Source organism: Hippocampus zosterae, chromosome 19, assembly GCF_025434085.1.
Source record: "Hippocampus zosterae strain Florida chromosome 19, ASM2543408v3, whole genome shotgun sequence".
NCBI classification, from domain to species: Eukaryota; Metazoa; Chordata; class Actinopteri; order Syngnathiformes; family Syngnathidae; genus Hippocampus; species Hippocampus zosterae.
The window spans coordinates 5,963,322-5,991,111 of NC_067469.1; the positions used below are offsets into that span (position 1 = coordinate 5,963,322).

General features: G+C 45.8%; 2 protein-coding genes across 3 annotated transcripts; both read right to left on the reverse strand.

The window, feature by feature from the left end:
* Positions 1 to 12: 12 nt before the first annotated feature.
* On the reverse strand, positions 13 to 9,540 carry LOC127592424 (protein lin-28 homolog B-like). Of its 2 annotated transcripts, none has more exons than XM_052053182.1 (4): positions 9,328 to 9,540; positions 8,631 to 8,797; positions 1,570 to 1,757; positions 13 to 477 (listed from the first exon to the last, which is right to left on the reverse strand). In XM_052053182.1, the coding sequence occupies exons 2-4, from the start codon at positions 8,706 to 8,708 to the stop codon at positions 165 to 167; spliced, it is 579 nt and encodes a 192-aa protein (XP_051909142.1). In that variant the 5' UTR covers positions 8,709 to 8,797; positions 9,328 to 9,540; the 3' UTR covers positions 13 to 164. The 2 variants fall into 2 exon arrangements, with proteins under 2 accessions (XP_051909142.1, XP_051909141.1); XM_052053181.1 differs by having other exon boundaries at positions 9,241 to 9,538.
* Positions 9,541 to 18,860: 9,320 nt separating this feature from the next.
* prep (prolyl endopeptidase) lies at positions 18,861 to 24,120 on the reverse strand. Its single transcript, XM_052053135.1, has 14 exons — positions 23,856 to 24,120; positions 23,543 to 23,617; positions 23,214 to 23,347; positions 22,987 to 23,117; positions 22,696 to 22,905; positions 22,456 to 22,577; positions 22,253 to 22,358; positions 21,909 to 22,100; positions 21,626 to 21,823; positions 21,129 to 21,232; positions 20,826 to 21,057; positions 20,564 to 20,695; positions 20,313 to 20,469; positions 18,861 to 19,552 (listed from the first exon to the last, which is right to left on the reverse strand). The coding sequence occupies exons 1-14, from the start codon at positions 23,994 to 23,996 to the stop codon at positions 19,258 to 19,260; spliced, it is 2,229 nt and encodes a 742-aa protein (XP_051909095.1). The 5' UTR covers positions 23,997 to 24,120; the 3' UTR covers positions 18,861 to 19,257.
* Between the last annotated feature and the right edge of the window lie 3,670 nt (positions 24,121 to 27,790).

Sequence of the window (27,790 nt, forward strand, 5' to 3'; positions counted from 1 at the left end):
GCTAGGCCCGCACGTCCGCGTCCGCACCCGTCGGGTGCTTGCCGTATCTGCATGGGTGGACAATAACATAAGACACGCGTAAAAAGTTGAAAACGAAGCGCTCCCATTTTGTCTCAGGCGTGAGGTAGATGAAGCGATGGGATGAGTCGTGGACGAGAGTCTTTCTAGGATTTCCTCCACCTGCGGGTCCGGGGACCGCGCTGACCGTGGGGCTCTTCCGGGGATGAGGACGAGCCCCCAAAGGGAGAGGCGCCGCGGCGCTCCTCATCCTCTGGGGGGCCGAGGTAGGCCGACGACCCCGGGCTGGAGGCCGAGGTAGACGCGTGTTGGTCCTGAGAGCCCGCGGGGGGCGCCAGCGCCTTGTGGGGGCACTGGGCCACCATGTGCGTGATGCTCTGGCAGTAGTGGCATTTCTTTGGCTGGGGGGGCAGGCTACACTCCTTCGCGTGATGGTCCAGACCTCCACAGTTGTAACAGCTGGAAAAGGCGGCGAACCAAGACAGATCATGAAAACCAGAGGGCGGAAAGCGGCCCTCGACGACCGGCGTTCGACACCGACGTGGTACCCCTGTATGTGCAACAATTCGCCACTGGATGGCAGTCTAACAACAGGATTTTTTTTTTTTTTACTGTATATTAGGTCAACATTAGTAAAAAAAAAATGAGTGCCACACAAAAGGGCACATCATCTCTGATTATCGTCAGCTGTTTAAAAAAAAACGGTACAAACGGGGAACTCGGTCGGCCCGCTCAAGATTGTAAAACTCCTGCACGTGCAACAATTCGCCACTGGATGGCAGTATGACAACAGGATTTTCCAGTGAACTGGAACATCAAGTGAAAAGACGTTGAGAAAATATTCATCAACCAAAGCAACGCTGCCAAACAAGTCGGGGCAAAGCAGACTCTTCCAAAACCGCAAACGAATGTGTTTGTGGTTAAATCGGACTGACTGGTGTCTCCGCAGGTGAGGGGGGAAAAAAAAAAAACACCTGAGGAGGATTCTTCAGTCCAAGGCAGGCCAAAGCTGCTTTTGGTACAATTTCATTGACATCGGAGTGTGTAGGGAAGACGAGGCAGTGCAACACAACACAACACACTGAATGACTTTCATCTCCATTCTCGATATTGATTTTCTCTTCTTTTTTTTTTTTTTTTGGAGTGTGTTTGTTCTTTTTGGTCCCGATAGAAACATGATGCAAACACTGGATGGGAAAAGTCTACACACCCCTGTATTACTGAGGTCTGCAATATTAATTACTGTATTTTCCGCACGATAAGGCGCACCTTCAATGAATGGCCTATTTTGTCATTTAATGGACGCACTGGATTATAAAACGCAATCTACAATGCATCATCCACTATTCCGTTCGACTCGAGAGCCGTTCATGAACGTTTCCGAAAGACGTAAATTAACGATTACTTCACTGAAACTCCGAAAATAATGCATGAAAACAAAACCCCTAAATAAATTCTATAGCCCCCCTACAGAATTTATTTCTGTTCTTTCAAGGACAGCGGTTACCACAGTTGGACAGCTTCTCAGGTACACTTGCGTGAATTACTGACCGGTCTCCTTTTGGTTTGCGCTTCTGGAGCGGCACCTTCCCTTTGGGCCTCCTCTCGCTGCCAGGGCAGGGCCCTCCACCCGGTCCGGTCACCCGCAGGGACTCCAGGCCCTTGCAGGACTTTTTGTAGGTGAACTCCACTGGCACGCCCTCCTTTAAGCTTCGGAAGCCCTCCATCACCAGCTTGCTCTGAGGGACAAAAAATAAATGTGTGAGATGCGGCCTTCAACAGGTTTATGCGTTCGGGGGGAACAAAGAATAGTTTTTTTTAAATAGGCAGGGCAAAGAAATGCAGCAAGAGGACAGAGGAGCGCCTCGGCTCAATGAATGTCGGACAACGCGGCTTTCGAGTACAATTTCGCGCGGCGAGGCCAACGTGTTCATTTGAAATTGCCCATTTCGTACGCAAGGCAACTCAATGTGCTTCACAAAAGCATTTGCACGCGGGAATCAGCTTCAGGTCGTCCAAGGCAAAGCCACGAGAACAAAAGCGGCTTTTTCAACCAAGCGCCAAAACGTGCCTTTATTTTGACCATTGAAAGAGCTTCAGGCCGAAATCTTACAAAACTTAACGACGAGGCTCCTCGATGACATTCACTTTGGATCAACTGCCACGGCCTTATCTCACACGAGCCCGCGGCATTATGTTTATCTGCTTTTTGCAGCGACACGGCTTCCTAGTCCGTCCCCGCTGAGAGGAAGAAGAGGAGGCGGCGGCCATTTAATAAATGCTCTCCCGTGAATGATACGCACCAGCCGTTCTATCTACATGACTGCCCGTCGATTGATTTAGTCACCGTCGAAACTGCCGAACAATGATTCGGGTCCTCCTGATGTCCTGATGGCGGCTGATATAAAAGGGGGCCGCGGCATCTGTGACATTTGTCCAGCCACGGCGGAGCGCGGCGGCGCTGCCGGTAAACGCGCGGGGACAAAACACGCGATGCCTCTTTGCAGGCGCCTGCCGTGTGTGCGCGTGTGCGTTGTGTGTAGGAGACACACTAAAGGGAGATGGTGATGTCCAATGTAAAAAAAAAAAAAAAAAAAAAAGAAAAATATGCTCAGCGGCGTTCCTCCACTATGGCAGTTACCATGACGACGGTACACTATACATCAGCAAAGGGTCCTCGATGGATGCTTTCTATAGGGGGGAGAGAAAAATCATTTATATTCAAAGCTCTTTTAGCCTCTCTGCTCGATATATAAAAATTCTTTCAAGGCAACCTCTCTTTTTTTTTCCATGGCCGCCTCCGGGTCAAAGTTCAGTGGTTTGCCACCGCCATCCCCTGACAGCAATAAAGCAGCAGCACCCCCCACACCCCCACACATACACACTCCCATCCCAACCGCGAGCGATTTCCACCACGCAGTAGCACTGAGGAAGCCACATAAGTACTTTTGTTCAGGGGCGATGCACAGCCGCCGCAGCGCCGCGACACAGGATGTGGAGAGGATCTCTTCTTCCTGTCTGTGCTGACTGCAATGGCCCCCGAGGCCCGTGACTGATACGGATGGCCAAAATCGATAGACATTCACGCAGATCCTTGCCTACGCCTGACATTTTTAATGAAGATGAATGCAGGGGGGAGACGGTGATCTTAGCTTAGCGGCTAGCTAGCCAGGCGCCACCAAACATGGATGACTGGAAAACTTAACCAAAAGCGGGGAAAAAAAAACACATCCGGGGGACCGGAGAGACGTGATCTTAGCTTAGCGGCTAGCTAGCCGGGTGCCACCAAATATGGATGAATGGAAAACTTAACCAAAAGCGGGAAGAAAAAAAAACACATCGAGGGGACCGGAGAGATGGTGATCTTAGCTTAGCGGCTAGCTAGCCGGGTGCCACCAAATATGGATGAATGGAAAACTTAACCAAAAGTGGGAAAAAAAACACATCGGGGGGACCGGAGAGATGGTGATCTTAGCTTAGCGCTAAGCTAGCCGGGTGCCACCAAACGTGGATGAATGGACAACTTAACCAAGAGTGGAAAAAAAAAAAACACATCGGGGGGACCGGAGAGACGTGATCTTAGCTTAGCGGCTAGCTAACCGGGTGCCACCAAACATGGATGAATGGAAAACTTAACCAAATGCGGGGAAAAAAACCACATCGAGGGGACCGGAGAGACGGTGATCTTAGTTTAGCGCTAAGCTAGCCAGGTGCCACCAAACGTGGATGAATGGACAAGTTAACCAAAAGCGGGAAAAAATACATCGGGCTCTGTTTCTATTTTGCAATAAAGGTTGATCAAGTTCAAAATTAGATTTTATCCCCCCCAAAAATGACTTCCCCGGTGTTGGACAGTGGGAAGGGGAGATTGAAAAAACAAGAAATCAACACCTAGCAAATCAAGTGCTGTCCTCTGAAACGACCTGGCGGGTGTCGTGGAAGTTGACACGCAGAGGTCAATGAAAGGGCGGGGGCGGGGGGCAGAGGAGTAGCCCGGTAACCGCAGCGGAGGCGAGTGTGGAGGAGGGCGCTCATGGAACGCCTTCCGGAGCATTTTGATCGGCTCCAGCGGAGGAGCATCGTCTGATCAGCGCTAGTGAGGGTGGACTGCGTGGAGGGGAGGGCGGGATTGAGCCCGGGGAGAACAACCCCACCCCCATTTGATCAGAAGGTCAAAAGTCAGAAGCCTGGAAAAGCCCAACCCCCCTCAAGCCCCCCCCCCCACCCCAGAAGCTTCTTGGAAATGAAATGAAAGAAAGACAGCCGATAGTGGCGCGGTGCATTCTGCCGTTCTCAAATAAATGCAAAGCTGTGCGTTTTGACCTCCAACCGTGAGCGCGCGTGTGGGAAGAAGCGAGCGGCGATCGATAACGGGCTCCGGCACGCCGGGCTAGAAATAGCCGTCCTTTTCACCAGCCGGGCCCTCGTCATCACCGGAGCTGCCAATCAATACAGGAAGCGGTAAGGTGAGGGGGATTGGTGGGGCTGGGGGGACTGATGTGGAAGCGGAGATGACCGCCATTACCCCCGCCACCGTCACTCTCCTTCTACGGCAACCGCCGATGCGTGCATTCAGCGACGGGGACGGTGACGGTTTGCGGCTTTTCGCACAAGCGGTTGAAAATCCCACCCACAAAGCAGCCCTGAAGAAGCCGCGGCAACATTGTCATTAGTGTGGGTGACCCCTGAAGCTGGCCCAACCCCCTCCCCCTCCAATCCGACCCTTCAATAGCCTCAAATCAACAACATCCGAACGGCTGCGGCGTCAGCATCCGCAATTCATTATTTGACTCCCGGATGAGTCCGTCAGTGATTCGGATCTAGTTCTGAAAAGTTTGAATTTCCATCCCTTTTGGATTCAAAATTAGGACATTATTGGAGACGGACCGCGCAGCGCCTGACGCGGAACTTGTCAGAAAATGGGCAAAAATGCTGATCCGGGTAAAAGCTAATGCTGGAATCGTATTTTGGAGAAAGGCAACAATGAGCGGTCTGCTTTCATGGAGGGCTACGCAAATCAGAGACGATTAATTATTGTTGAGACGTTAGCAAACGACTCAAAACCAGAGACGGATTGATTATCGGCCGGGCTGATTATCGACAGCGATTATTTTATGCATAACGGCGTTGGCCTCGTTATTATTAATTTTTTTTTAAACCTCCATGTATGCATGACATCCATTAAAAATAAAAAAAGTTACAAAATTCCCATGGAGATCACCTGACTACATATTTCTCCTTGAGGCCCCCCCTGACGAGAAGAGGGGCGGCGCAGCCCTGGGTAAGATACAAAACCCGACACTGGCTTTCTGGAGGAGGGAAAAAGGGGCATGGCCTGCATGCCAAACAGTGACATGAACCAGAGGTTAATCTCACTCGGCCCCCCCCCCCCCCCCCACTTTAACCTCACAGCACAAAACGCAGTTTGGGGCACTCTCTCTCTTTGCGGTGCACGCAAGCGCACGCGCAAAAAGCCGACTCGGCTACTGACACTTCCCACGCATCCTGGTTAGAAGTTCATACGTGCGCGCATGCACGCACCATCCCCCCCAGTTCCAAAACACATAGCCCTTTACCTCAGCACACACACACACACACACACACACACACACACACACCCCACCCCCTGCCTTTTTGTCTTTCAAGAAATTCCCTTTCCCCCCCCCAAAGAATTCCCAAGGAGAGTGCGCACCCCTTCACGCCCCAGCAGGGGCTCACACACACTCACACACGCACTCGCACACCTAAAAGGAAGTGATCAGATAGAAGAGCTCCCGATGAAAAGACCTCCCGCTCTCTGACACACACACACACACACACACACACACACACTCATCTTTTCTTCCCCCACCTATTTCCCCCCCCCCTCCTTCCTGCCTCAGCAACTGTTTTTTTTCCTTTCCCAAGACAATTACTAATCGGTTGCTGCTGCCAGCATATGAAAATAACACACGCTCGAAATGAACATAAAAAGCATGCAAAGTGATGTCAAATATGATTTTCTAAATTAAAAAAAAGGGGGGTGGGTTCGTGTGTGTGCCTAATCAAGTGTGCGAGGGTGATTTTTAATCGCCCAGCTAATTATTTTTGGTGGGTTGCGGTTTCTGTGCTCAATCAATTCAATCAATATCCAATTTACAAGACTTTGTAAAAGGGTGGGGGGCCGGGGGGACGGGGGGAGTGGGTTCATGGGCCACGACACCTTTGGTTCAGAATGGATTTTTGTTTTGGACAGAACATTTGCACAGGTTCCTTTAGAAAGATAACCCAGCCCAAAAAAGAATATAAAGAATAGATGAAAAAAAAGAAATTAAAATACACAACGTTGAAATAAAAATGAAACTACAAAATGGCCACATGAAGAAAATACAAATACAATTAAACCAATTTTTTTTAAAACACGTTTTAAAGAAAATTATCCAACCCACATTGCAATTTAAATTTTTAACAATTAGCACTTGTTCCATCATATTTTCCCATAAATTCAGCTTGGCCCTTGGAGGGGAAAAAAAAAAGATAATTGTGCAAGTGTTCCTAATATATTCTCCGTCAATTCTTACTTACATTAGGAGAGTGAAAAACAAACATATTTTCCGTGTATTTGTATTCATTAAAACGACAGTCCCCAACTCCCCCCCTGTCGATAAATAAATAAATACATAAATAAATACAAAGTTCCCACCCACATAAATCCCACGCCGGGTCCCGTTTAAATGAACATCATGGAACACGGAAACGCAAGCAAATGGGGCAGATGGCATACATGAATGCAAACGACGTGCTTCTCTCGCCGGGCCCGCCTTCTATTTTTAGCCACGCGCTCCATTAGGAGGACCTGCGCCGCGTGAACGCGAAAGGTGGCCGCTGGCCCCCCCCACCCCCAACAACAACAACAGCATTTATGCTGACGCAGGATCCTACAGGCCCTGCTGCTTCGCCGTTACAAAACGTGTGATTTGACGCCGCATGCATCGCGCTGGACTTGACTCGCAAGTGTCATGAGATGAAGATGATGATGCTGACGCAACAGTGTGGCTTCCCGCCCCCCCCACACCCGACCAAAAAAAAAAAAAAAGAAGTCGGGCAAATGAAAAGGAAATGGCGAAACTGCCTCTCAGGATCCTTTCACCTTCCTTTTGTCGTTTGCGCTTTCAAAACGAGGCCGTAAAAAAGGGGCAATTCAACAGAGGGGAGAGGATGCGCTAAGATTAAAAAAAAAAAAAAAATGTTGCAAGTGAGAAAAAAAAAAAATCCAACTTGAGGTGCAACGATTCCTATTTTTCATAAGCGATGAATCGTTTGGATACATTTGTCATTTAAAATTGTCCTTGAAAGGACTTGATTCATTTTTGGGCTCCGTGAAAGCGGACTAATCGTCTTCGTACCGAATCAAAATAAAACCTTCGGAAAAACAGCGAGCGATATTTTTGTGCCTATTTTCTGACATGCTAACGGTCCAAAGCAGGAAGTGATTGCTCACAGTAAGACATTTTGCCGACGTCCGCTTTTACTCCAGACAAATTCTAGGCAACGTTTCGCCGATTTTCTGACGATTGTCACGAATCAAACACATAACTGAATCCGAACCAATTTGTTTATTTTCGTTTTGTGCGGACCATTTTCAAAGAGAGTCCCAAAAAAAAAGCGATGGAAATCACTTTTTTTTTTAAAATTCCGACATAGACAAAATAATCAATGATACCACAAGGAAACACCAACTAAATGCTTCATACTTAAAAGTCAAATTCAAATTTCATGGCACCATAGAGCTGTCGCAAGCGACCATATTTTCCGATTGTACGCCGACTTGAAATGATTCCTTTCGCGTGTCATTTCCAAAAATAAAAAACGATAAAAAGCTACAATAGCAAATGCGGTTTCATCCACCTTTCCAAAAACTTTGTTGCGCCTTTAACGCCAAATTGCAATCTTTTCCAGCACCCTCATCACAGATTTACTCCGCTCAAAATGCTTTTTTCCTCCCCAGCCGCTTCATTTTGCACTTTTTAACCACCATCAAGCAGCATTAAAGGGCATCTTTTCACCAATGACACCCAGTCACACACAATCAAATGAAAGATGGTAATGGACATAAGCAAATAATGTATCTTTTTTTTTAAACAGCAAAGAGGCGTAGAAATGAAAACATTCGTTTAATAGACCGTTTTATTACCATGTACGGCATTCAACGTCTCCATCTACTACGCAACCGACTGCGTCGTAGCCAAGTCAAAAGCACTCATTCCAGCTCCGAGACTATTCTTTCCTTCAAAAATTCCAACATTGAAATTCAAGCATTTCCAAGAATTTCAAGCACCCGTGGGAACCCTGTGGGGCCAAGTGGGAGACACTTTCCCCTCCCTCTGCAGGCAGGAGGAGGAGGAGGAGGAAACTACACTTGCAGCATGTAGCCAGGAGAGGAAATAAGGCGTGTTTTGTCTCCTCTTTTCTTTTCCCCCCCCCACAGGCCAGTGGACAACGCGTGATCACATCACACATTTGCCTGATGCAAACCATCTGAGCTTGTAGTAAATGCTATTATGATCTTGAGACCGCCACGGTGTGTGTGTGTGTGTGTGTGTGTGTGTGTGTGTGTAAGAGAGACCACCTACTTGGTGCACGAAAACATCCAGGGGTGGGTCGACGGGGGTCCCCTCGCTGCTGGTCATGGAGATAAATCCAAAGCCCATGCGGACATTGAACCATTTGCAGAAGCCCGATCCTGAGCGGACGTGGGGTCGAGTCCGCTCCTCCTGCTCAGTGGACCTGGAGGGTCCCCCTGGAATTAAAAAAAAAAAAGCAGAGTGAAAGTGAGTCATTTTAATTAACCGGAGGTGAGGAGGTCGAGAGAGGTTCAAGGCCGGTCGTAATTTCCGAAGGTAGGGCGTTTATCTTCAATAAAACAGTGCGTAAAGTACTAGTTTGAGCAAACGGCCCAGTTAAAAGTAACTCGTTTGTTTTGCACACATTGTTCGTATTCCTTCTGGGGAGTTCTGGGAGGTGCTGGTCCGAAAGGCAGGTGTTCTATACACATAGTGGACGTGCTTTAGTGGACCGCGAACGCACACTTTAGCGCGCTCGTTCAAACGCGAACGCGCACGTAGAGAGAGAGAGAGAAAAAAAGGACACGCGAGTGGGCACTTTTGTGCATCTCCAAACTCAATTCCTTCACGTTAATCAGTTTGAAAAATGTGGAGGAAATAACAAGTGTCGTGGGGGAACCTTCGGCCATGTTTCCCCGCGGACCCTCTGCGGCCAAGTTGCGGTTGAGAAGCTTGTGGAGCCAGCGAGAGCAGCTGCGGCGGTCACCATGAAGCCGACGTCGTCATGCCCGCGTCGGGGGCTCGCATGGCGCGGCCTGCGTGGTTCGGCCGTGTGTCAGTGTCATGTCGCCCCTTCTGGCTTCCCTTCGAGCCCCCCGCTTTCCTCCTTAGCAAACTGCACCACCTCCGCTCTCTGCTAGCGTCGCCCCCCGCCCCCTACATCCACAACCCACTCTCACTCAGTCGTTGGCTCTCTCTCTCTCCGCAGCCCCCGCCCCTCCACCGAGCTCGCGCGCTCTGATTGGCTGCCGACCTGGCTGTGGCCGTTGTCGTCGTAGTAACACGTGACCTTGCCGATTGCTATGTTTGTTTTTTGTTTTTGTTTCCTCCTTCATTTTGCAACGGTCTCATTTTGCCACTCGCTGGAGGAATCAAACTCGCAACCTTCTTTTAAAGGAAACCCGTGAGTTGAGTTTGTTTTTTGGCATTTGTTTTTTAGCGTTGGGGGACGTGACTGAATTTTAAATGATCCATGTGCTGGATTTAGCGCAACAAATGTGTTGGCAAAAAGAAAAATTCATCTTTAGTTTTTTTGGGGGGGGGGGGGTGACTATCTTTAAGAGCTGAATAAAAACATCTTGCGAGGTGCAGTGATGAAATGATTATTTGACAAATAATTGATAATCAAACATTTGTTTTGATAATTGTTGAAAAACTGTTGTTGTTTTTTTAATTAAAACTGCCTCAATGCTCTGACTTCAGCTTCTCAGTAGTAAATATTCAGAGTTCTGCATTTTCTGCATTGTCAATTTGAAATCATGTCTATCTTGAATCTTGATATAGAAATGACAATACCTTTATCTGGTTCACAAAATCATTACAATTATCTTTAGTTGCAGCCTGACCCGTTTGTATGCAAAAACAGCATACATTGAATTAGAGCTCTCACAATAAATCGATTAATCAACCTCTAATTAATTATCAAATTAATCAATTATTTTGTTCTTAAAAGGTGTCCACATGGTCGTATTTTTGCATCGTAATGGTAAGCTCTTTTAGATTCCTGCAGTTCTTCGTGAAAACAGACCGATGAGCTCCTGTGTCGAATCAAAATAAGACAAACATCTGCTTTTACTTTGGAAAACACTGAGCGAAGCAACTGAATCAGTTTCCCAAAAGTTAACCAGTATCAACACATCAATTCCTGTCGTCTGAGGTTTTTTTTTTTCCCTCATCAATGAAGACCACCAAATGACAAGAATTTGCTGATAAACAGAAATTGGGGGGGGGATCGTGGGGGGGGGTGCCTCTGTGACACACTTTCGTGTTAAATAACATTTTATCCGATGAACTGATGGAATAACCGATTCCCAAAAAAATAATATTTGCTCTCGACAGCCCAATAGTGAATGTGAGACCACAGCATTCTCTCAAGATTCCAAAGGGGTGATTGGGACAATAGCAGTCACCACTACAAACAAAAAAAAAAACAAAAAACAATTCTAATGATGACTCAAAAAGGTTGAACAACATCGCTGCGCGGAAATATATAATCTGTTGAAGCAAACTGAAAATCTGTCCGAATGAAGAGCCGCAAATAAGGAGATGGCGATTAATTGAAACACGCTTTTCTTGAGCTCAAGCTGGAACGATTCCACATGCCTCCAAATGTGGCTTGCGTTAAGTGCCTAGTTGGAGGGAGCCAAGCGTTTGGGAGAAACATCCATCAGCCTTTTTTTTTTTCGTACTGGTGTCTTCCCACCCGTACATTATTACGCGGGTGCGCGGGCTCATCCATTCAGCGGCCGGTTTCAAATGATTTCAAATGCAAAAACAGAACCTGAACTGACACAGGTTACTCACAAAAGTACTTCAATATGGTGGATGGAACTTGCAAACACCCGCGCGTGATGTCATGATGTCATACTGTTATTGGGGCTAATACAGTATATCCACGAAAAGGAAACGAGGAAAACCCAAAGCATCCTATTGCTTATTTTCCTTTCAATTCCTTCCTTAAATATCTGCTCCGTTTCCCCCCCGACATGCTCTGCGTGTTGTTTTTGCACTCGCTCAGCACGCTCCTTGTATCTTTTTAGTGGGCACTGCAGCGGGGAGCTGAACTCACAACTCTGGAATGTGACGGGAAAACCCAGAAAAACCTAAATGGACTGCAACCCCCCCCCCCAAAAAAAACACGGTGACGTTCGTTCGACATCATCTGCTAGTCAGTTGTATATTCAAACAATATTGATTAAACCTTTAAATCGACTGTGATTGTATTTTTTTTTTGCGACTTGCAAATCCCCCCCAAAAATCAAGCCAAGGTGCTCTCAAGCTAAAGTTGCCCATCCCGCTCAGGAGAAAGTCAGTACGGAAATTGGATGGGGTCCGCGCGGAAAAGAGGCGTCTTCTCGCCCGTTGAGAATCGAGTGCGAGTGTTCCCCAAGATGTGCGAGGAGAAACCAGGAGGTGGGACACGCTACAAGGAACGGGAGAGTCAAAACAACAACAAGCCCATCCCCACTCGCCATAGACCTTGAAAGCCCACCCTCCGGAATTCGCAAGTTCAACCCCCATCGACCAACTACCCGCCCACACACACACACAAACACGCACACACATGGAGTCAGGCCCCGGCCAGGGCCTGAGCCCGCCTAGGCCCAATCCCGGGCCGGGCCCCCGCACACGCAGACGTGTTTTGGAGGATGCCAGAAGATTACTGTGTGGGTCACAGGGCTGTGGATGCCAATGTCACATGGGATCGCGTCCTCATCGCGTCGACGGCAAGTCATCGTCGAGGGTCGCCCTGGGTGGGCCCAGTCAAAAAAACATAGCAGAGGGGGAGGGGGCACTCAAACAAAACGCGGCGGCGATGTTTAATTGGGGAAACCAATGTTTGATGTAATGTCGCTGATGGAAGAGTGCGACTTTTGGAGACCGCTTCTCACTGCATAAAACTCTTGTTTATAATCTAGTTTGAACCAAACGGTGCTTGAAAAAAAAAAGCTATTTTTCAACGTGAAGCTTTGTGACACGTTGAGGCCATTTTAAATAACGCTCTATAATGTTTCGCAAATGAAACGGCATTTAACTCATTCAGTACCAGCCAATTCTGGACCAAGTCTGAAAAGACGTTTAAAAACGTCATTGGGAGTGAATGAGTTAAACTTATTCGCCCGATTTTGACGCTTGAAGGGACAAACTTGATTCCGGACTGCGATTTATCCATTTGTGTTCATATTGTATTTAATTGAAAGATGTTTGTTGTTGTTTTTTTTTTCTCTTTCTCCTTTATTCTTTCTACATACATTCTTGCTGCTGGAGGCTGTAAATTTACCCAGTGTGGGACGAATAAAGGATATCTTAACTTATCTTATCTTAATTTCATGAGGATTTCTTGAGGCCACGCAAGTCAATCAATGATTTGTACATCGTGACATCAGACTGAATTTGAATTTAGTCTCTACCTATTTGAAATTATTCGATACATTAACTTTACTTTCATCAAAAGGATACATGCCATTCATTCTTTTGTTCTTTCACAAATATTGTTCACGAAGCTCATGAAAAATGTGTATTACACTGTTACAAAAAAAATGCATTTTGGGGGCTAAAACAGTCATTTAAGATGGCTCAACTTTAAAATAGAAATTATTAACATTTATAGCACAACAAAGGAAAATTTGCTGAGTTGTTTGTTCTTCTATTTTTATGTTGGGGACAATACAAGTTCTCTTTTTTTTTTGGTGTTGAAATGCGGGAAGGCCAATTTTGACACAAGTCAAACTTTAAACATTTTATTGAATTCCCCAACTTGAAATTCTATCAAAGTTTGTTCCCTTGAAATGTTGAGTTTGCTGAACATCGATGAGAAATTCAATTTAATAATAATAATAATAATAATAATAATAATACATTTTATTTGTGGGCGCCTTTCTAGAAACTCAAGGACACCTTACAACAAGCAGTTAAAATCACGAGTACAATGTTAAAAACTACATCAAATAAGATAAGAAAAAATACAACAAAAATAAATAAATAAAAATAATGGCTTTATGGTCTGAGTGAATAGGCTTGTCGAAACAGATGTGTTTTGAGGCGGGATTTGAAATGTGTTAATGAGGCTGTATTACGAAGGTCAGCGGGGAGTGAGTTCCATAGCTGGGGAGCAGAGCGACTGAAGGCTCTATTTCCCATGGTGACGAGGCGAGCAGGGGGGACAGAGAGGAGGACAGAAGAGGAGGAACGAAGAGAGCGGACAGGCGTAGGAATATGGATGAGGTCAGATAGGTATGGAGGGGCTAGGTCATGAATGGATTTGAATGTGAGGAGCAGGATTTTATATTGAATGCGGTGTAGAATGGGGAGCCAGTGGAGATGTTGAAGGACAGGTGTAATATGGTTTATGTATGGTGTGAGTGTGATAATGCGGGCGGCTGAATTTTGGACCAGCTGAAGCTTATGGAGGGTTTTTTGAGGGAGACCAAACAGAAGGGAATTACAGTAATCGAGTCGCGAGGTGACGAGGGTGTGTACAAGTATAGCAGTGGACTGAGGAGTGAGAGAAGAGCGGAGCCGGTGGATGTTTCGAAGATGATAATATGCAGAACGAGTGATGTGGTTGATATGTGAGGTGAAGGAGAGGGTGCTATCAAGGATGACACCCAGACTCTTGACCTGAGGGGAGGGGGAGATGGAAGAGCTTTCGAAGGGAATGGAGAAGTTGTTTATTTTGTTTAGATTGGATTTAGTGCCTATAAGGAGGAATTCAGTTTTATTGCTATTCAGTTTGAGGAAATTTGAGGTGAACCAAGATTTTAATTCCTGCAGGCAGTTGGTTAGGGAGGATGGTGGAAGTATGGTATTAGGTTTGGTAGAGATGTAGAGCTGGGTGTCATCCGCGTAGCAATGAAAATGAATGTGGTGTTTCCTGAAGATATTACCAAGGGGAAGAAGATAGATTAGAAATAGCAATGGGCCAAGGACAGAACCCTGAGGAACACCTGAAGTGAGGGGAAAGGGGTGAGATCTAAAACGTTTGAGCTGGATAAACTGGGTGCGGTCAGAAAGATAGGAGCGGAACCAGGAGAGGGGGATGCTGGTGATGCCAATGGAGGAGAGTCTGTCGAGGAGGATGGAGTGAGAGATGGTGTCAAAGGCTGCACTGAGGTCAAGCAGGAGGAGGATGGCGAGTGAACCGGAGTCAGCAGAGAGAAGAAGGTCATTGCATATTTTGAGGAGGGCAGTTTCGGTACTATGGAGGGGACGGAAGCCAGATTGAAATTGTTCGTAGAGCTTATTGGAGGAAAGATGGGTGTGAAGTTGAGCAGCTACTGTTTTCTCTAGAAGTTTGGAGATGAACGGAAGGTTTGATATGGGACGAAAGTTGTTCAAGTCGCAGGGATCAGAGCCAGGTTTCTTCAGTATGGGAGTGACAGCAGCAGTTTTGAGATGAGATGGTACAATGCCAGTAGAGAGGGAAGTTTGAATAATGTTAGTGATGAGAGGGGAGAGGGCCGGGATAGAAGCTTTGACTAAAACAGTAGGGAGAGGGTCAAGTTGACAAGTAGAGGATTTGGACTTCTGGATTAAGATGGAGACTTGGTGGACAGATGGGGATGTAAATGCAGAGAGTAGGTGGGTAGGAACCGGGGAGAATGGAGAAGGAGGGATAGGAGCAGCTGAAGGGGTGAGTTGCTGGTGGATAAGTTGGATTTTGGATGTAAAAAATGAGGCCAGAGTATTACAAAAATCAGTGGAATAGAGATGTGAGGGAAGAGTGTCAGCAGGTTTAGTGAGTTTAGAAATGAGTGAAAAGAGTGATCTGGGGTTGCCTTCATTGGAACTGATTAATCCAGAGTAGAAGGTTGATTTGGCTTTGGATATTGAGTCCTTGTAATGGAGAAAGTGGGTAGTGTACATTTCTTTATGAATGGCGAGTCCAGTTTTTCTATATAATCTTTCAAGTTGACGGCCTTTTGATTTAAGTTGTCTGAGGGTAGGGGTAAACCAGGGTGCTGTTTGGTTGAAGGAGACAGTTCGGGTTTTGAGTGGGGCCAGGATATTGAGAATGTTATGGAGATTTGTATTGTAGTAATTTAATTCAGTTAAATGAATGATAACGGATGTGCTTTTATTTTGTTTTTACATATCTATGTACGCATAGTTAAATTCTTTTTTTTTTTTTTACAAAATGTTATATCGCACGAGCAAGCGTCAAAACTTAAAATGGTTCTCATCACATATACCAGTAGTTTGATGTCTTAATTGCTCATGTAGTGTTTTGTTTTTTTTCGGGGGCGGGGGGGTTACTAGTAACATGATCCTGATATACACATTTTTTTTTACTGAGACAAGGCACCTCTAACAATCATACATTAGTTGTTCCTTATTCCTATCAATTAAAAACCAGAGCCAATAATACGGTGACGTCACCTAATCCAAAATGCTTGTTAGATGTCCGCTTTTAGCGAGTGAGTATTGGGGCACATGGGGAGATTCCTGAGCTGTTTGACTACGATTCCAACTTTGACCTCCCTCACCCCAGTTAACCCGACCCAACCCCCACATGCATGCAGGCAAGCCTGGGTAGGCTCCCAGAGGAAATGTGTCTTTTCGACCCTCACTTGCTGTCAATGCAGTTCAAAGGGGTTCATTGAGTTCGCCTCCCGCTTTTCATTTTTTAAGTGAGCAGGGGTGATGGGGGGGTTGTTTTTGTCACTTATTTCATGCATTCCAGCCACCAATCCCTCAACTTTCTTACATCCACCACAAGAGATGTGTAAACAGTTCAGGGGGGCAAAGCAGGTACCATTTTCCCCAGGGAGAAATAGGAGCACTTTATATAAATATTTATTTTTAACCATAAAGCTCTGAACACTGTCTCAGTTTTGATGAGCATCAACTTCTGGCATGCCTTTTTTTTATTCGTACAAAACTTTTCACTGCCGTTTCACACGTCACCTCGTCAGATTTCGTTGATTACAAATTGGAAGGAACGAAAAATTTGCATACGTCGACGAAACCACGCATGCGCCGTGCTCGGATACGTATTTGACCATGCGTGTGTATTCAAAACTTTATTGCACATTCACAATTTTTCAAACAAATACTTTAAACGGACCCTTTAAAATCACGCCTGATATTTGGAGCTTTTTTTAATTTTGCGATGGTGAATTGAGAAACCGCCCCCGCCCGCCCCCCGCGCTAACCGACTTTGATTTAAGTGGCCGAACTCCACCAAGAAGAGAGAAAGAAAAGCTTTCCTCGTATACTAAATCGTAATAACAAACACGATTAAACGGGATTATTAGGCGAACGCAAAATATGTGACGTCATAGGACATAGAGGCGTTTCAGGGCAAATCAGCGAGCAAAAAAAAAAAAAAAGACCAACCGGCGAACAGAAAAAAAATGCGCACAATGGTTCACAAAATAACCACTTCCGGCTGACTAAATGCATTTTTGTTTGTAATACTCATCTTGAGACTTGCTTTTATTCCTCATGTTTTTTTAATTGTTGGGAGGAAAGGGAGCCCCACAAATCTGGTAAATGATTGATTATGGTCTCTCTGGTGTTGGATTGCTTCCTCCAAACCATCTTTTAATACACGCACGTAAAGTTGAGCACGATCTCGACGAGTCTATGGTGTTTTACCGAAACAGCACATTTGTTCCATTGGAGTATAATTGTAAATGATAAAAGTGACTTACCTGCAGGAGATGGCACCGACATCTTCCCTGTAGCTTGTTGCCAAGCGAATAAAAGTGCACGAATTCGCTTGGACATCCCAGCCGCGTTTTGCATTGTGCTGGTCGTCTGCAATTAAACACATTTTCCATGCATGAATATTTAATCGTCACATTGGAACGTAAGATGAGCAGCGGTTTACCACGACAGTACCATTTGTTAAGATTTTTTTCTTTTAAAGGGCGGGTTGCCTTTAAAAAAACGTCCTGTTTTTTATTGTACATCTACAAATATGACAAATGTTTTAACAGTGACGCAGTCCGTAAAGGGAACTTGCTTGCAGATAACGAGGTGCAAAATAACTCCATGTTGCCCTGAAAGCCCTTCGCCCTCTTTCCTCACAAACGAAAGTAAATATCACGTTTGTTTTTTGTTTTGCCCCCCCAAAGTATAACTCACCATGTGTACTTCGGTTGTTTTGCATGTATTTCATGTAGCCGGGTCTTTGGAAAGACTGGACTGGACACAAAATAATTTTTAGGTGGGCTTTATTCCCGACTGAACAATGAAGAATTGTTCAGCATTAAAATGAAAGACTGAGATCTTAACTGAATTTTAAAAGAGGTCGAACAGGGATCTAAGAGATCAAAGGAAATTATTTAACAGATTACAGACAATAACACCACAATAGACAACAGCAGTGGCTTGCTTAAGAGGAAAACAGAAATAAAAATACATTGTTTACAAGCCACAATACTTCTTAGTGCAGAACAAATAATCATTACAACCCAATGTTTTGAGATGCAGCCACACTTACTCGATATGTTCCGGTGTGTTGGGTGTGTACAAAGCACGTGGTCAAACATAAATGATCTCCCCTCTAAAGAACAGATAACAGTTCATATAATTTACAGTAAAAAAAACATATTTACATCTTATAACATTGCAACACTTACGCTGTACAGTTGTTCACACGACTCACTAGTGGTAGATGTCAAACTCCAACCCAAACCACTCCAGATATTGTGCTCTACAAATACCATTCAACTAATTAATCATCTGTCCAAAATTAACACCTAACATGCGTCATGGTAAACTAGTTACCAATTACCGATTATGAATATCGCCAGGGTTACGAGGACGATCATGGGTGTATCAAGTTGGGCACAGTTCAGCGACTACCCTCCTTTACGTGCATGTCACCCTTTCTGGTCTGACTCTCACACGCTGCATATGTTCCCGCGTGTTTTGATCTAGTGTGGCTCTTAAAGTGACAGTGCTACATTTTTTAAACAAGGAAGCCTTCACTACAAGCATCTAAGTAAGGTTCACCTGGTTACACATGTATTTGAATTTCCCATTCATACTCTTTTTACACATTTTGGGCATTGAGGCCGAATTAAATGAAATAGCGCCCCCATTGGTCGCATACGGCCTCGTCACTTTAAAGTTGCAGTTGGGGCAAAAAAAAAAATACATGTCGAATTTCCGGAAGCGAATTGCTGCCACACCAGGTCAAGTTATTGCTATACATGAACGTTATCACGTTTTGACATGCTAATTTTATTAAGACGTATGGATGGATGGTCGGGGTTATGTCAAAACATGACAAGTTCAATGTAAAACCGTGGTAAATATCAAATAAAATGCTGTAACCACACAATCCTCCTGCTTCCGGGTGCTGCAACTCCCATGCATGAATTCGATTCTGTGCTCTATGGCACCATCGCGAGGCCAGGTCTTGAAAAGTTGCCTTACGCCTTTTGCTGAAATGGAATGTTGTCTGTTATTTTATATGCCCTTCACATGCAGTGATTCATTTCTGTCATTTTAACGCCCCTTTTTACGCGTTAGCATTTGGAGAAGAACCACCAAGCAGACTTCTCATTGCTTTAAAAAAAGGTTTATTGTGTTTTGCTCCCTTTCAAATGGTAACAATCAGCCTAGGTCAAGAGGTAGAAAAATCTGTGAATTTGTGGGGCATCATACATACCGTACATACTGTACACACACACACACACACACAAATCATTTGAACGGTGCGAAATGTGCAAGCTGAGATATCAATAAATACGCCGGCGGAGCGTCCGCCACGCGAAGGGTTGTGACACTCAAGCCTCATGACAGCAGCTGATTGGATGAATATTGAAACCCCGCCCACATTGATAGCCTTTTTGCACATTAGCTTGTGGTTCTTTTGATTAAGTGCAGGAGTTCTTCGAGAGCGGAGGGGCGCAATAGGTTGGGGGCAAATATGCATGCATGCGTCGAGAGGAGACGCCCGTCATTTGACCCATGCGATTTTGAGACAGCGAGCGATGAAGGCGTAGGTGTCCGCCACCTCCTGGATGACCTTGCTGGTGGGCTTGCCGGCGCCGTGGCCTGACTTTGTGTCCACGAGGATGAACAGGGGGTTGGATTGCTTGCCGTTGCGGCCCACCGTGTGCTGCAGGGTGGCGATGTATTTGAGAGAGTGGAGCGGCACCACCCGGTCGTCGTGGTCGCCCGTCAGCAGCAGGACGGCGGGGTACTGGACCCCATTGTCCTCTGGGACACGGATGTTGTGGAGAGGGGAGTATCTGGCATAGACACATGTTCCAAAAGATATGGAAATGGTGTAGGGAAAGGCATCAAGGTTCGTCGCCTCATGTATGTACGTCAAGTCCTCGTGAATATCGGCGCATGAAAGGCAATTTCTCGAGATTGGGAGGACACGCTGGAGTTGATTGCAAAACAACGTTTTTACGGGATGCAAATACAGTATGTGTCCATTCCCTCCAATGAGAATCTCTCATTCAGTCCTTCAGCACAGCAACTAAACGCAATTCAGTTGAGTGCAGGTCAGTTTAAGGAATCCGGAAAGGTCTGCCCGCCCCTTCAACCTGAACTTGTCCAATCAAATCCGCAGCGAAGGAAAACTCAGACGTGTGAGCTTAAAATGCATTCATGTTAAATAAAACATATTTCATCACCGAAATGCATAGATGCTTTTTGTGCTTCAACATAGGTTTGAGTGGGAATCAGTCAATATGATCATAAACAAAAATACATCACAAGAAAGTAAAGTCTTGGGGGTCTTGTTGACTGTTGATTTGTGTGCACTACATGTCGACAGCCAGTGGAGGCGCTGTTGATTCCTTCAAAGTATTTGCTTTTTAAAGTTATGCCCCGATGCAACTCAGCATTCATTAGAATCAATATGAAATCCGTAGTTTTTTTTGGTACTTTTTTTTCCATTTAGGACAATACTTTCATTCTAGATGTGATGGATTTGCATCTAAACAGTGCCGTGGTAAATAAAGCAGAGAATTATAAACGCGATCGCACGTTTTCACTCACTTGATGAGCCATTCGAACTGGTCTTTTTCTTCCGAGCAGCCAAAGTCGGTGGTCCAGGCATGGCCGATGGTGAACTTGTGAAATTTAAGCATGTCCATGACCCCCACCTGAGCCACGGCGCAGCCAAACAACTCTGGCCGCTGGTTCACGCACGCCGCTGCGTAGGAAGGGTGGGGGGGGGGGGGCATTATGGTCTGACTCAGCAAAAAATGGAGCACGTTGTTTTGTTACCATCTTGGGTTGACACCTACCTACAAGCAAGCCGCCGTTTGAGCCTCCGTTGATGGTGAGCTTGGACGGAGATGTGTACCCCTCTTTGATGAGGTACTCGGCCGCACATTGGAAGTCCGTGAAGCAGTTCTGCTTGTTGGCCAGCATGCCAGCTAAAAGAAGGACAAGCTTCACACTTAAGTGGAAACGCACTCATTTCTGGAAATCGTCACTTCATTCCATCCATTCCCTGTGGAATTTGCATCCTGAGAGCAACGCATCGCCCCCCTCGACACTCGTCACCTTTGTGCCAGGTCTCGCCGTACTCCCCACCCCCCCGAATGTTGGCGACGGCCAGGACTCCGCCAAGGTGTCGCACAAAGATGAGTCGCGAGACGCTATAGCTGGGCGTGATGGAGATGTTGAAGCCGCCATAGCCGTAGAGGAAGCCCGGGTGGGAGCCGTCCAGCTTGATGCCCTTTTTGTGAACGATGAACATGGGGATCTGAGTGCCGTCTTTGGAAGCGTAGAAGATCTGGACGAGGAGTGGGGAGGTGATGACCAGATGGGGAAAAAGATGAACGGGGAGATTGAAATTGATGTTACCTGGGTGGTCTGGTAGTCGGACGGGTCAAAGCCTTTGACTGTGACCTCTCTGAAGACGTGCGGTTGCAGAGGCTCCTTGGTCAAGTCGCAGTGATAAATGATGGCTGGATTAAAAAAAAAGCTAGAGTCGTTAATAGGGCAAAATTCCGGTTGTAGATTTTTTTTTTAAAGGCTGGGGTGGGAGTCTTGACAAATTTCTCAATTATTCAGAATGTTGTGAATCCGATGGAATTTGATTGGTCTCGAGTATGTTTCACCATCGTTCTGTTCAGTTGTCAAAATGTTCCAAGGCAATGAAGACAGCTACCAGTAGAGGGCGCACAGCATTTCATGCCTCAACAGGCTCAACATGTTCCTAATGATTAAATCAAAAATGACTTCAGAATGACATTCTTACCCTTCTTGTGGAGATAATCTATGGAATTTGAACAACAGACACCACCACCCCCGCCCAAAGTCACACAAAGTCTTCAGAGTTCAATCTAGTCACACTTTACCTGGCGAGAGGAAGGAAGTAAAATAGTAAAAGATCTCCGAGTCGCGCTTCCTTCCCGTGAATCCGACAACGGAGCCGACATCCAGAGGAAAAGTTCGGAGCTCCTCCCCGGAACTGAGACGATACATTTTCAAGACGTTCTTCACGTCGTGGAGGAAGCACACAAACAGGTAGCTGGAGTAGGTGCAGGTGGCGAATACTGTTGAGCGTTAAGACGGCGCGAGGTGTATGAGATAAACAAAATAAACGCATCCTGAGGACCCAAGCGCGCCGCCGCCGCTCACCAATGACGTCCTTGTCATGCTGAGGGATCAGCTCCGTCCATTCGCTCTGCGCCGGCGAGGCAAAGTCAATGTTGATGAGGCGGTAACGGGGGGCCTCCAGATTGGTCTTGAATGTGAACACTGTGCCCTCGTTGGTTACGTACTCGTACTCGGCGTCAAAGTTGTCGATGAGCTTCACCCAAGGCAAAAGTCCTGGATTTGCACAGTGGAACGAGGGCAAACTTGGAACACGTGACCACATGATCATAAGAAAAACTGTCAATGGGTACATTGATAATTATACGGGCAAGACCAAATTGAGAACGCAGATCCATACAATGATCAGAGAGTCCTGTCAAACATGCCTGCAATGCCTTGAGGGGTCTTCTTGAGGTCACAATACCACAGTCTGTTGACAGGGTCACACCCTTCCCTGATGGACAGCAGCACATAGCGGCCATCATCTGAAACCTACACGTCACGACATTTGTCCCCTGTCAGTGGGTAGAAATGACAAAGCAAAAAAAAAAAAAAAAACGAGTTCAGCCTCATTTGGGGGAGAAATGACCTCGGCTCCACTCATCCACTTGGGGTGATCGGGAAACTCAGCGCACAGCACGTCGTCAGACTGCGGGGTTCCCAAAACGTGGTAGTAGAGCTTCTGGTCTAAGTTAGTCGAGGTCTCGGTGCCTTGAAAAGAAAAGGTTTATTTTCAATCGTGCGAATTAGTTGCAGAAAGAAGATAATTTAACTTGGAACACAACGTTTACCATAGTTGAGTCAGATTGACCTCATCTTTTGACCTCACCATCGCTCTTGCCTTCCTGCTCCGGGTACGAGTTGTAGAAAAGGCCTTTCCCATCATGCGTCCATGACATACAGCTAAACTTGACCCGCTCCAAACGGTCCTCCAGTCGCACAGCACCTTCCACTCGCAGGAAGTGCATCTCCACCCAATCCGAGCCGCTGGCACTGGTACCGTACGCCAAGTACTCTCCGTCTTCTGAGAACGCGTAGCCTTCACGAGGACACAAAATGTTTGTGAATTTGAAATGTCTGTTCAGAATTCAATGTGAAGTCATGAAGTCTTAGTCATTACCTCGCAAGGCAACTGTCCCGTCGTCAGAAAACGTGTTGGGATCCAAAAAGACAGAAGGCTCTGCATCCAGGCTCTCCTGCACGTACATCACACTCTGGTTCTGCAGGCCAGTGTTGTAGAAGTGAAAGTACCTGGAGATGAGGACAGATAGACATCAGAACATGATAACCATTGGCTTGTCATACAACTAAGACGAAATGAGCAATTATTATTATTATTAGTCTTACCTGTTTCCCCTTTTGAAGGGACAGCTATACTTGGGATAGTCGTACAGCTCAGTCATGCGCTCCTTGAACAGATCCCGTGCCTCACAGCGCTCCAAAAATGGCAATGTGAGTTGATTCTGAGCACTGACAAACGCCTATTGAAATCAAATTGTTTTTGATAAATGATCGGAAGCATCTTTCTGGTCAATTGGAATAGTCAAACGGGTGTAATCATACTGCGTATGACATTGAGATCATCCAACAATTTACGGTAATTCATATTTTGTCAGATAGACATTGGACACCAGTGACGGATTTGCTTTCGAAACAATCTTCTCGCGTTTGTTTACCTGTGTCTTTTCGCTGTCGGGGTCTTCCAGCCAACTGTATGGATCTGGTATTTTGTAACCATGATAATCATCCACCTATGATACATAAACACCACTTGTTAGACGTGATCACGTCGTCAGAATGAGAAAGGAACGGTCGGCGATTCATCCAGAAATAAGCAGTGCGCTCATTGGAGTCAGTGTCGTCAACCCCGCTAAGCTAACTAGCATGCTAACAAAAGATGCCGTTCGCCCCAACGAATGAAAGAGCACAATGATAGCAGTCCGGTTGATTAGCACGTTAAAGCTTATCGGGCTAACACACAATACTTACGACTGCATCGTCACGATAAGCGGCGGGGTATTGAAAAGCCATTCTGGACGTCAGTTTTCGGGGATCGCGTAAGAAAAAAAATAAATGCCCCTGTGCTCGAAGTGGATATTTGGATATGGCTCTGTGGAAGACGGAGAACATTAACTTGATACAATCACACGCGCGCGCACACAAACAAACACACGAACACAAAATAAATTGTCTCCGGAGAAACGCTCGCAGATTCGCTACCTCGCGGCGGCCAACGAGCACTGTTTCAAGAGGTGCGTTGGATCAAGTTCCTACCTGCGCGGAAATGTTAGACCGCCCCCTGTGACGGGGAGGAAGATTGCCACAGTAACAATGCGGTTCAGTCTTCGAAAAGTAAGATTCCCTCTGCTAATTTGGAGGGAAAATGATTTTATACCACACAGATAAATCAACAATAGTCAAGGTGACCTTAATATATTAAACAGTGTGAGAATAATTTCAAAAGGTTGGTGATTTTAAAGTTTCTGCGACTGCGACTGACTGGCGACCAGTTCAGGGGGAGTCGTCTGACTTCTGCCATAAGTGAGCTAAGATAGGCTCCAGTAACGACTCGCGACGCTGTTCGGGTTCGTTCAATCAGCGTTCAATCAGCATTTACATTGTGTCAACATTTGACTTTTGATTTTCTGAAACAGTATTTGCTGTATATTTGGGATGTTCTGTATCATTTTTTTTCTCTAGACCGATACCAGTATTCACTCTTGATACAAAACATCACGAGTACTTATGATACATAAAAATATATATTGTAAAACTTTTCTGTCGTTTTGACGCACATGTGTCAAGTGACCACAGCATAGTGCCAATTACTGACAAGGAAGACTTTCTCAATGTCAGATATTTTCAAGTATCGGTGACTGGTATCGGCATCCTTCGCGATTCCTGATACCTCGAATTAAGGCTGGTAACGGCCCGATACTGATACTTGGCCATCCCTGTTATTTCTCTGCCAGGCCTTATTTTCCTACATGTATTGTTTATTCTAAACCGTTTCCCGTGAGTGCATATAGTGTGAAGAGTGCAGTTGTAAATGTTGACCTTTGCACCTCTAGCTAAAGGCTATGTGGGTCCACCGGGAATCTCCATCATCAACTCTTATCTACGTGACAGAGAAGGAGAGACCTCAACCTTTCCCTCCTCTTTCTTTCTGCTAGTCTTCACCCTCCCCCCCCCTCCCCCTTCCCTTCCGTCCTTTCCTTCCTCGCCTGACTTGATCAATCAATCTTGATTTGGCTATAATTATCAATGGCGCCCATTCTTGCACAAGAACGATAGCATGCAGATAAGGCAAAAATGAAGCGACACACAACTCGTGGCCTTGAGGAAACAAGTCGGGGCCCCGAAGCTAAAATAAAACGGAGTCATTGTTCCAAATTAGCTTTTAACTTGGCGTGTCGTTGTTGGCCACAATCAAACGGCGGTTTCCACACTGCGACTTATCGACTTTCTTCACGGCTCTATCGATAAGATCCCGGAACCAGGTTTTTAATAGAGTGGCGCTGTCTCGCCAGTAAAAAAAAAAAAAAAATGGAGCGCGTTGTTTGGATGCCGCAGCTGATCAGACAGTCAGATGTCGTTCCGGACATTCCGCAGTAGTTCTTCACTTTCAGATTTAGCATCACACGCGTCATCTTTCGGAAGAAAAGCTTTCGTCTGTGTCGTCTAGAAGTATGCGAAGCGAAAGTGAGGCAGAGTTGCAAGGTGAGGGTCACGCGTGAACAGTTTTCTGTCCTGTTTTATTGGAGATGAAATTAAAAACTGGGGAGGGAAGGTTAATGGGTGATAATGGGATAAACGTTGGACCTGGTTGCCACCCAATGCTATTCTTTTTCCCCTAACTTCAAATCAGGAATACCCCACAATGCAAAGAGGATGTTTTCCCTCTGTGGGTCACGGAAACTATTGTCCTCTCACGAGGGAGAGACAAACACTGACACTTTGAATGAGTGTGTTTGCATTGAAGAAAAAAAATTGACCTCTTAGTTTCATACGGTGAGTAAGTGGGGTGGGCCGGGGGGGTATTGAAGCATCTTTTGACATGAGCCGGAGGCGTATGAATTAAAGCTCCTCCTCCCTCGGTTTTTTGAACGCCATTATCCGGCGTCTACAATGATGGTAGACCCCCCCCCCCCCCACCACCACCACCACAGGAGGAAGCACCTGTCTCAGTGGGAGCGGATGAAGAAGGACGACCACCAGTTGTGTTTGTAGGCAAGGGGTCATCACGAGGTTACCTTCATATGCTCACTCCAATTGAATTTAGTGCAATTTGGTACCAAAAAAAAATGCCAAGTTGGAGTGTCCTAGAGGCGGAAAGTTGATCAAAACCATACACAGACTAAGACTAGGTGGCTAGCGCAGGATGACCATTTGTTGCTGGGCAGAATTCATAATGCCCTGGAAGCAGATATAACAACAACAACAGGCAATAGGAACAGGAAGCTGGGAAAAACATCCAGGAAAAAATGAACTAATCCCCAAAACAGGACTGTTTCGAGTGATCGAATCAGAACTTTGTATTAAATATAAAATGCACTGGCCTACCGAAGAGTAGGAAGTACTGTGGAGTGATAAAACATTCCACAGAGAACCAGAATGATTTGCATACCTCTTCCAGGGAAAATAGTCAACAATGCAAACAAAATACAATTTAAACGCTGTCCATTGTACGACATAAGCACAGATGACACAACCTCGGCTAAAAACCTATTTTAAGTTGTCCTTTTATCCTAATAATAATAATAGTTGTTTGAGGGGGATGCCAAGGCACAACAATGCTTGAGGATGCTTTTAGGTGCAGAGATCACAGAGGACGGCTTCCTGCCCGTTTGTCTCATTGGGTTGTTATTAACCGCCGAGAGCCGGGGGGACAGTCTCCGCTCTGTCCTGTCCTGCCGGTGCGTGACGCGGTCGATGGTCAGGACGACCTGTCCCATCAGTTGTCAACAGGAAGAGGGAAGTTCCAAATTGCGTCATTGCGGGTTTGGATGTATGGCGCATGAGGCAAATATTTTATCGTAAAAGGTGAAGTCAGTGTGGAGATATGCGAGGTCAACCAGGGTGGCACGATTGCATGGAGTCATCTCGGTTTTGAATTTTTATTGCTACTTGTCTGTGTGTGTGTGTGTGTGTGTGTAATTAATGGAGGGCGGCAAAGCCGTAGGGCTCCAGTTGCCAGGGAAACTAAATCAAAGCCAATTGTTCATTGGGATTTGGGGGCAAAGCTTCACATTTTGCCAAATAAGAAGAGTTGCAAACTTGCGATGTGTCCAGTAAAAATAATCTCTAAACATTTTGATACAGAAATAATATGTGACCTGGACATATTTTTAGATGAGCGGAAAAAAACTACTACTTTCTTGGTAATGTTGCTAATGAAAAGCGATGAAACGCATGAAGTCATGCAACTGTACCACTCCGGTCTTACGTCGGAAGAAAAACATTACGAGAGCTACAAGAAGAACCTGCCAATTAGTCAGAGTGGAAGGGAAGTTTGTCATTGTTTGCGCCGATAATGTTGAAAGGAAGACACTCGCGTGACTCAACGGCGGACCGCTGAAAGATGCCAGAATAAAAGGACAGTCTGCGCAAAAAAAACAACAACTGTTACTTCCAGATGTGGGCCACATGCATCACTGATACTTACACTTGCATTCAAAAGACGTCATGGTTGAGAAAAAAAACAAACAAGCGATTTGTATCTTGTGCTATGGCGGCGCCGTGTTTTCCTACTCGTCAAACCAGCCAGGCTGCCCACGCAAAACTGTCATTGCGGGCATTTGTTTGTCCTCATTTGGGAATGTATTCAAATGTATGGTGAGAGGTCAAAACGTAGCCGCAGTCACATTTGGCTTCTGTTTAGCATCTCTCGAAGGGTGAGAGGTGTCGTTTGGATTGCTATTTGT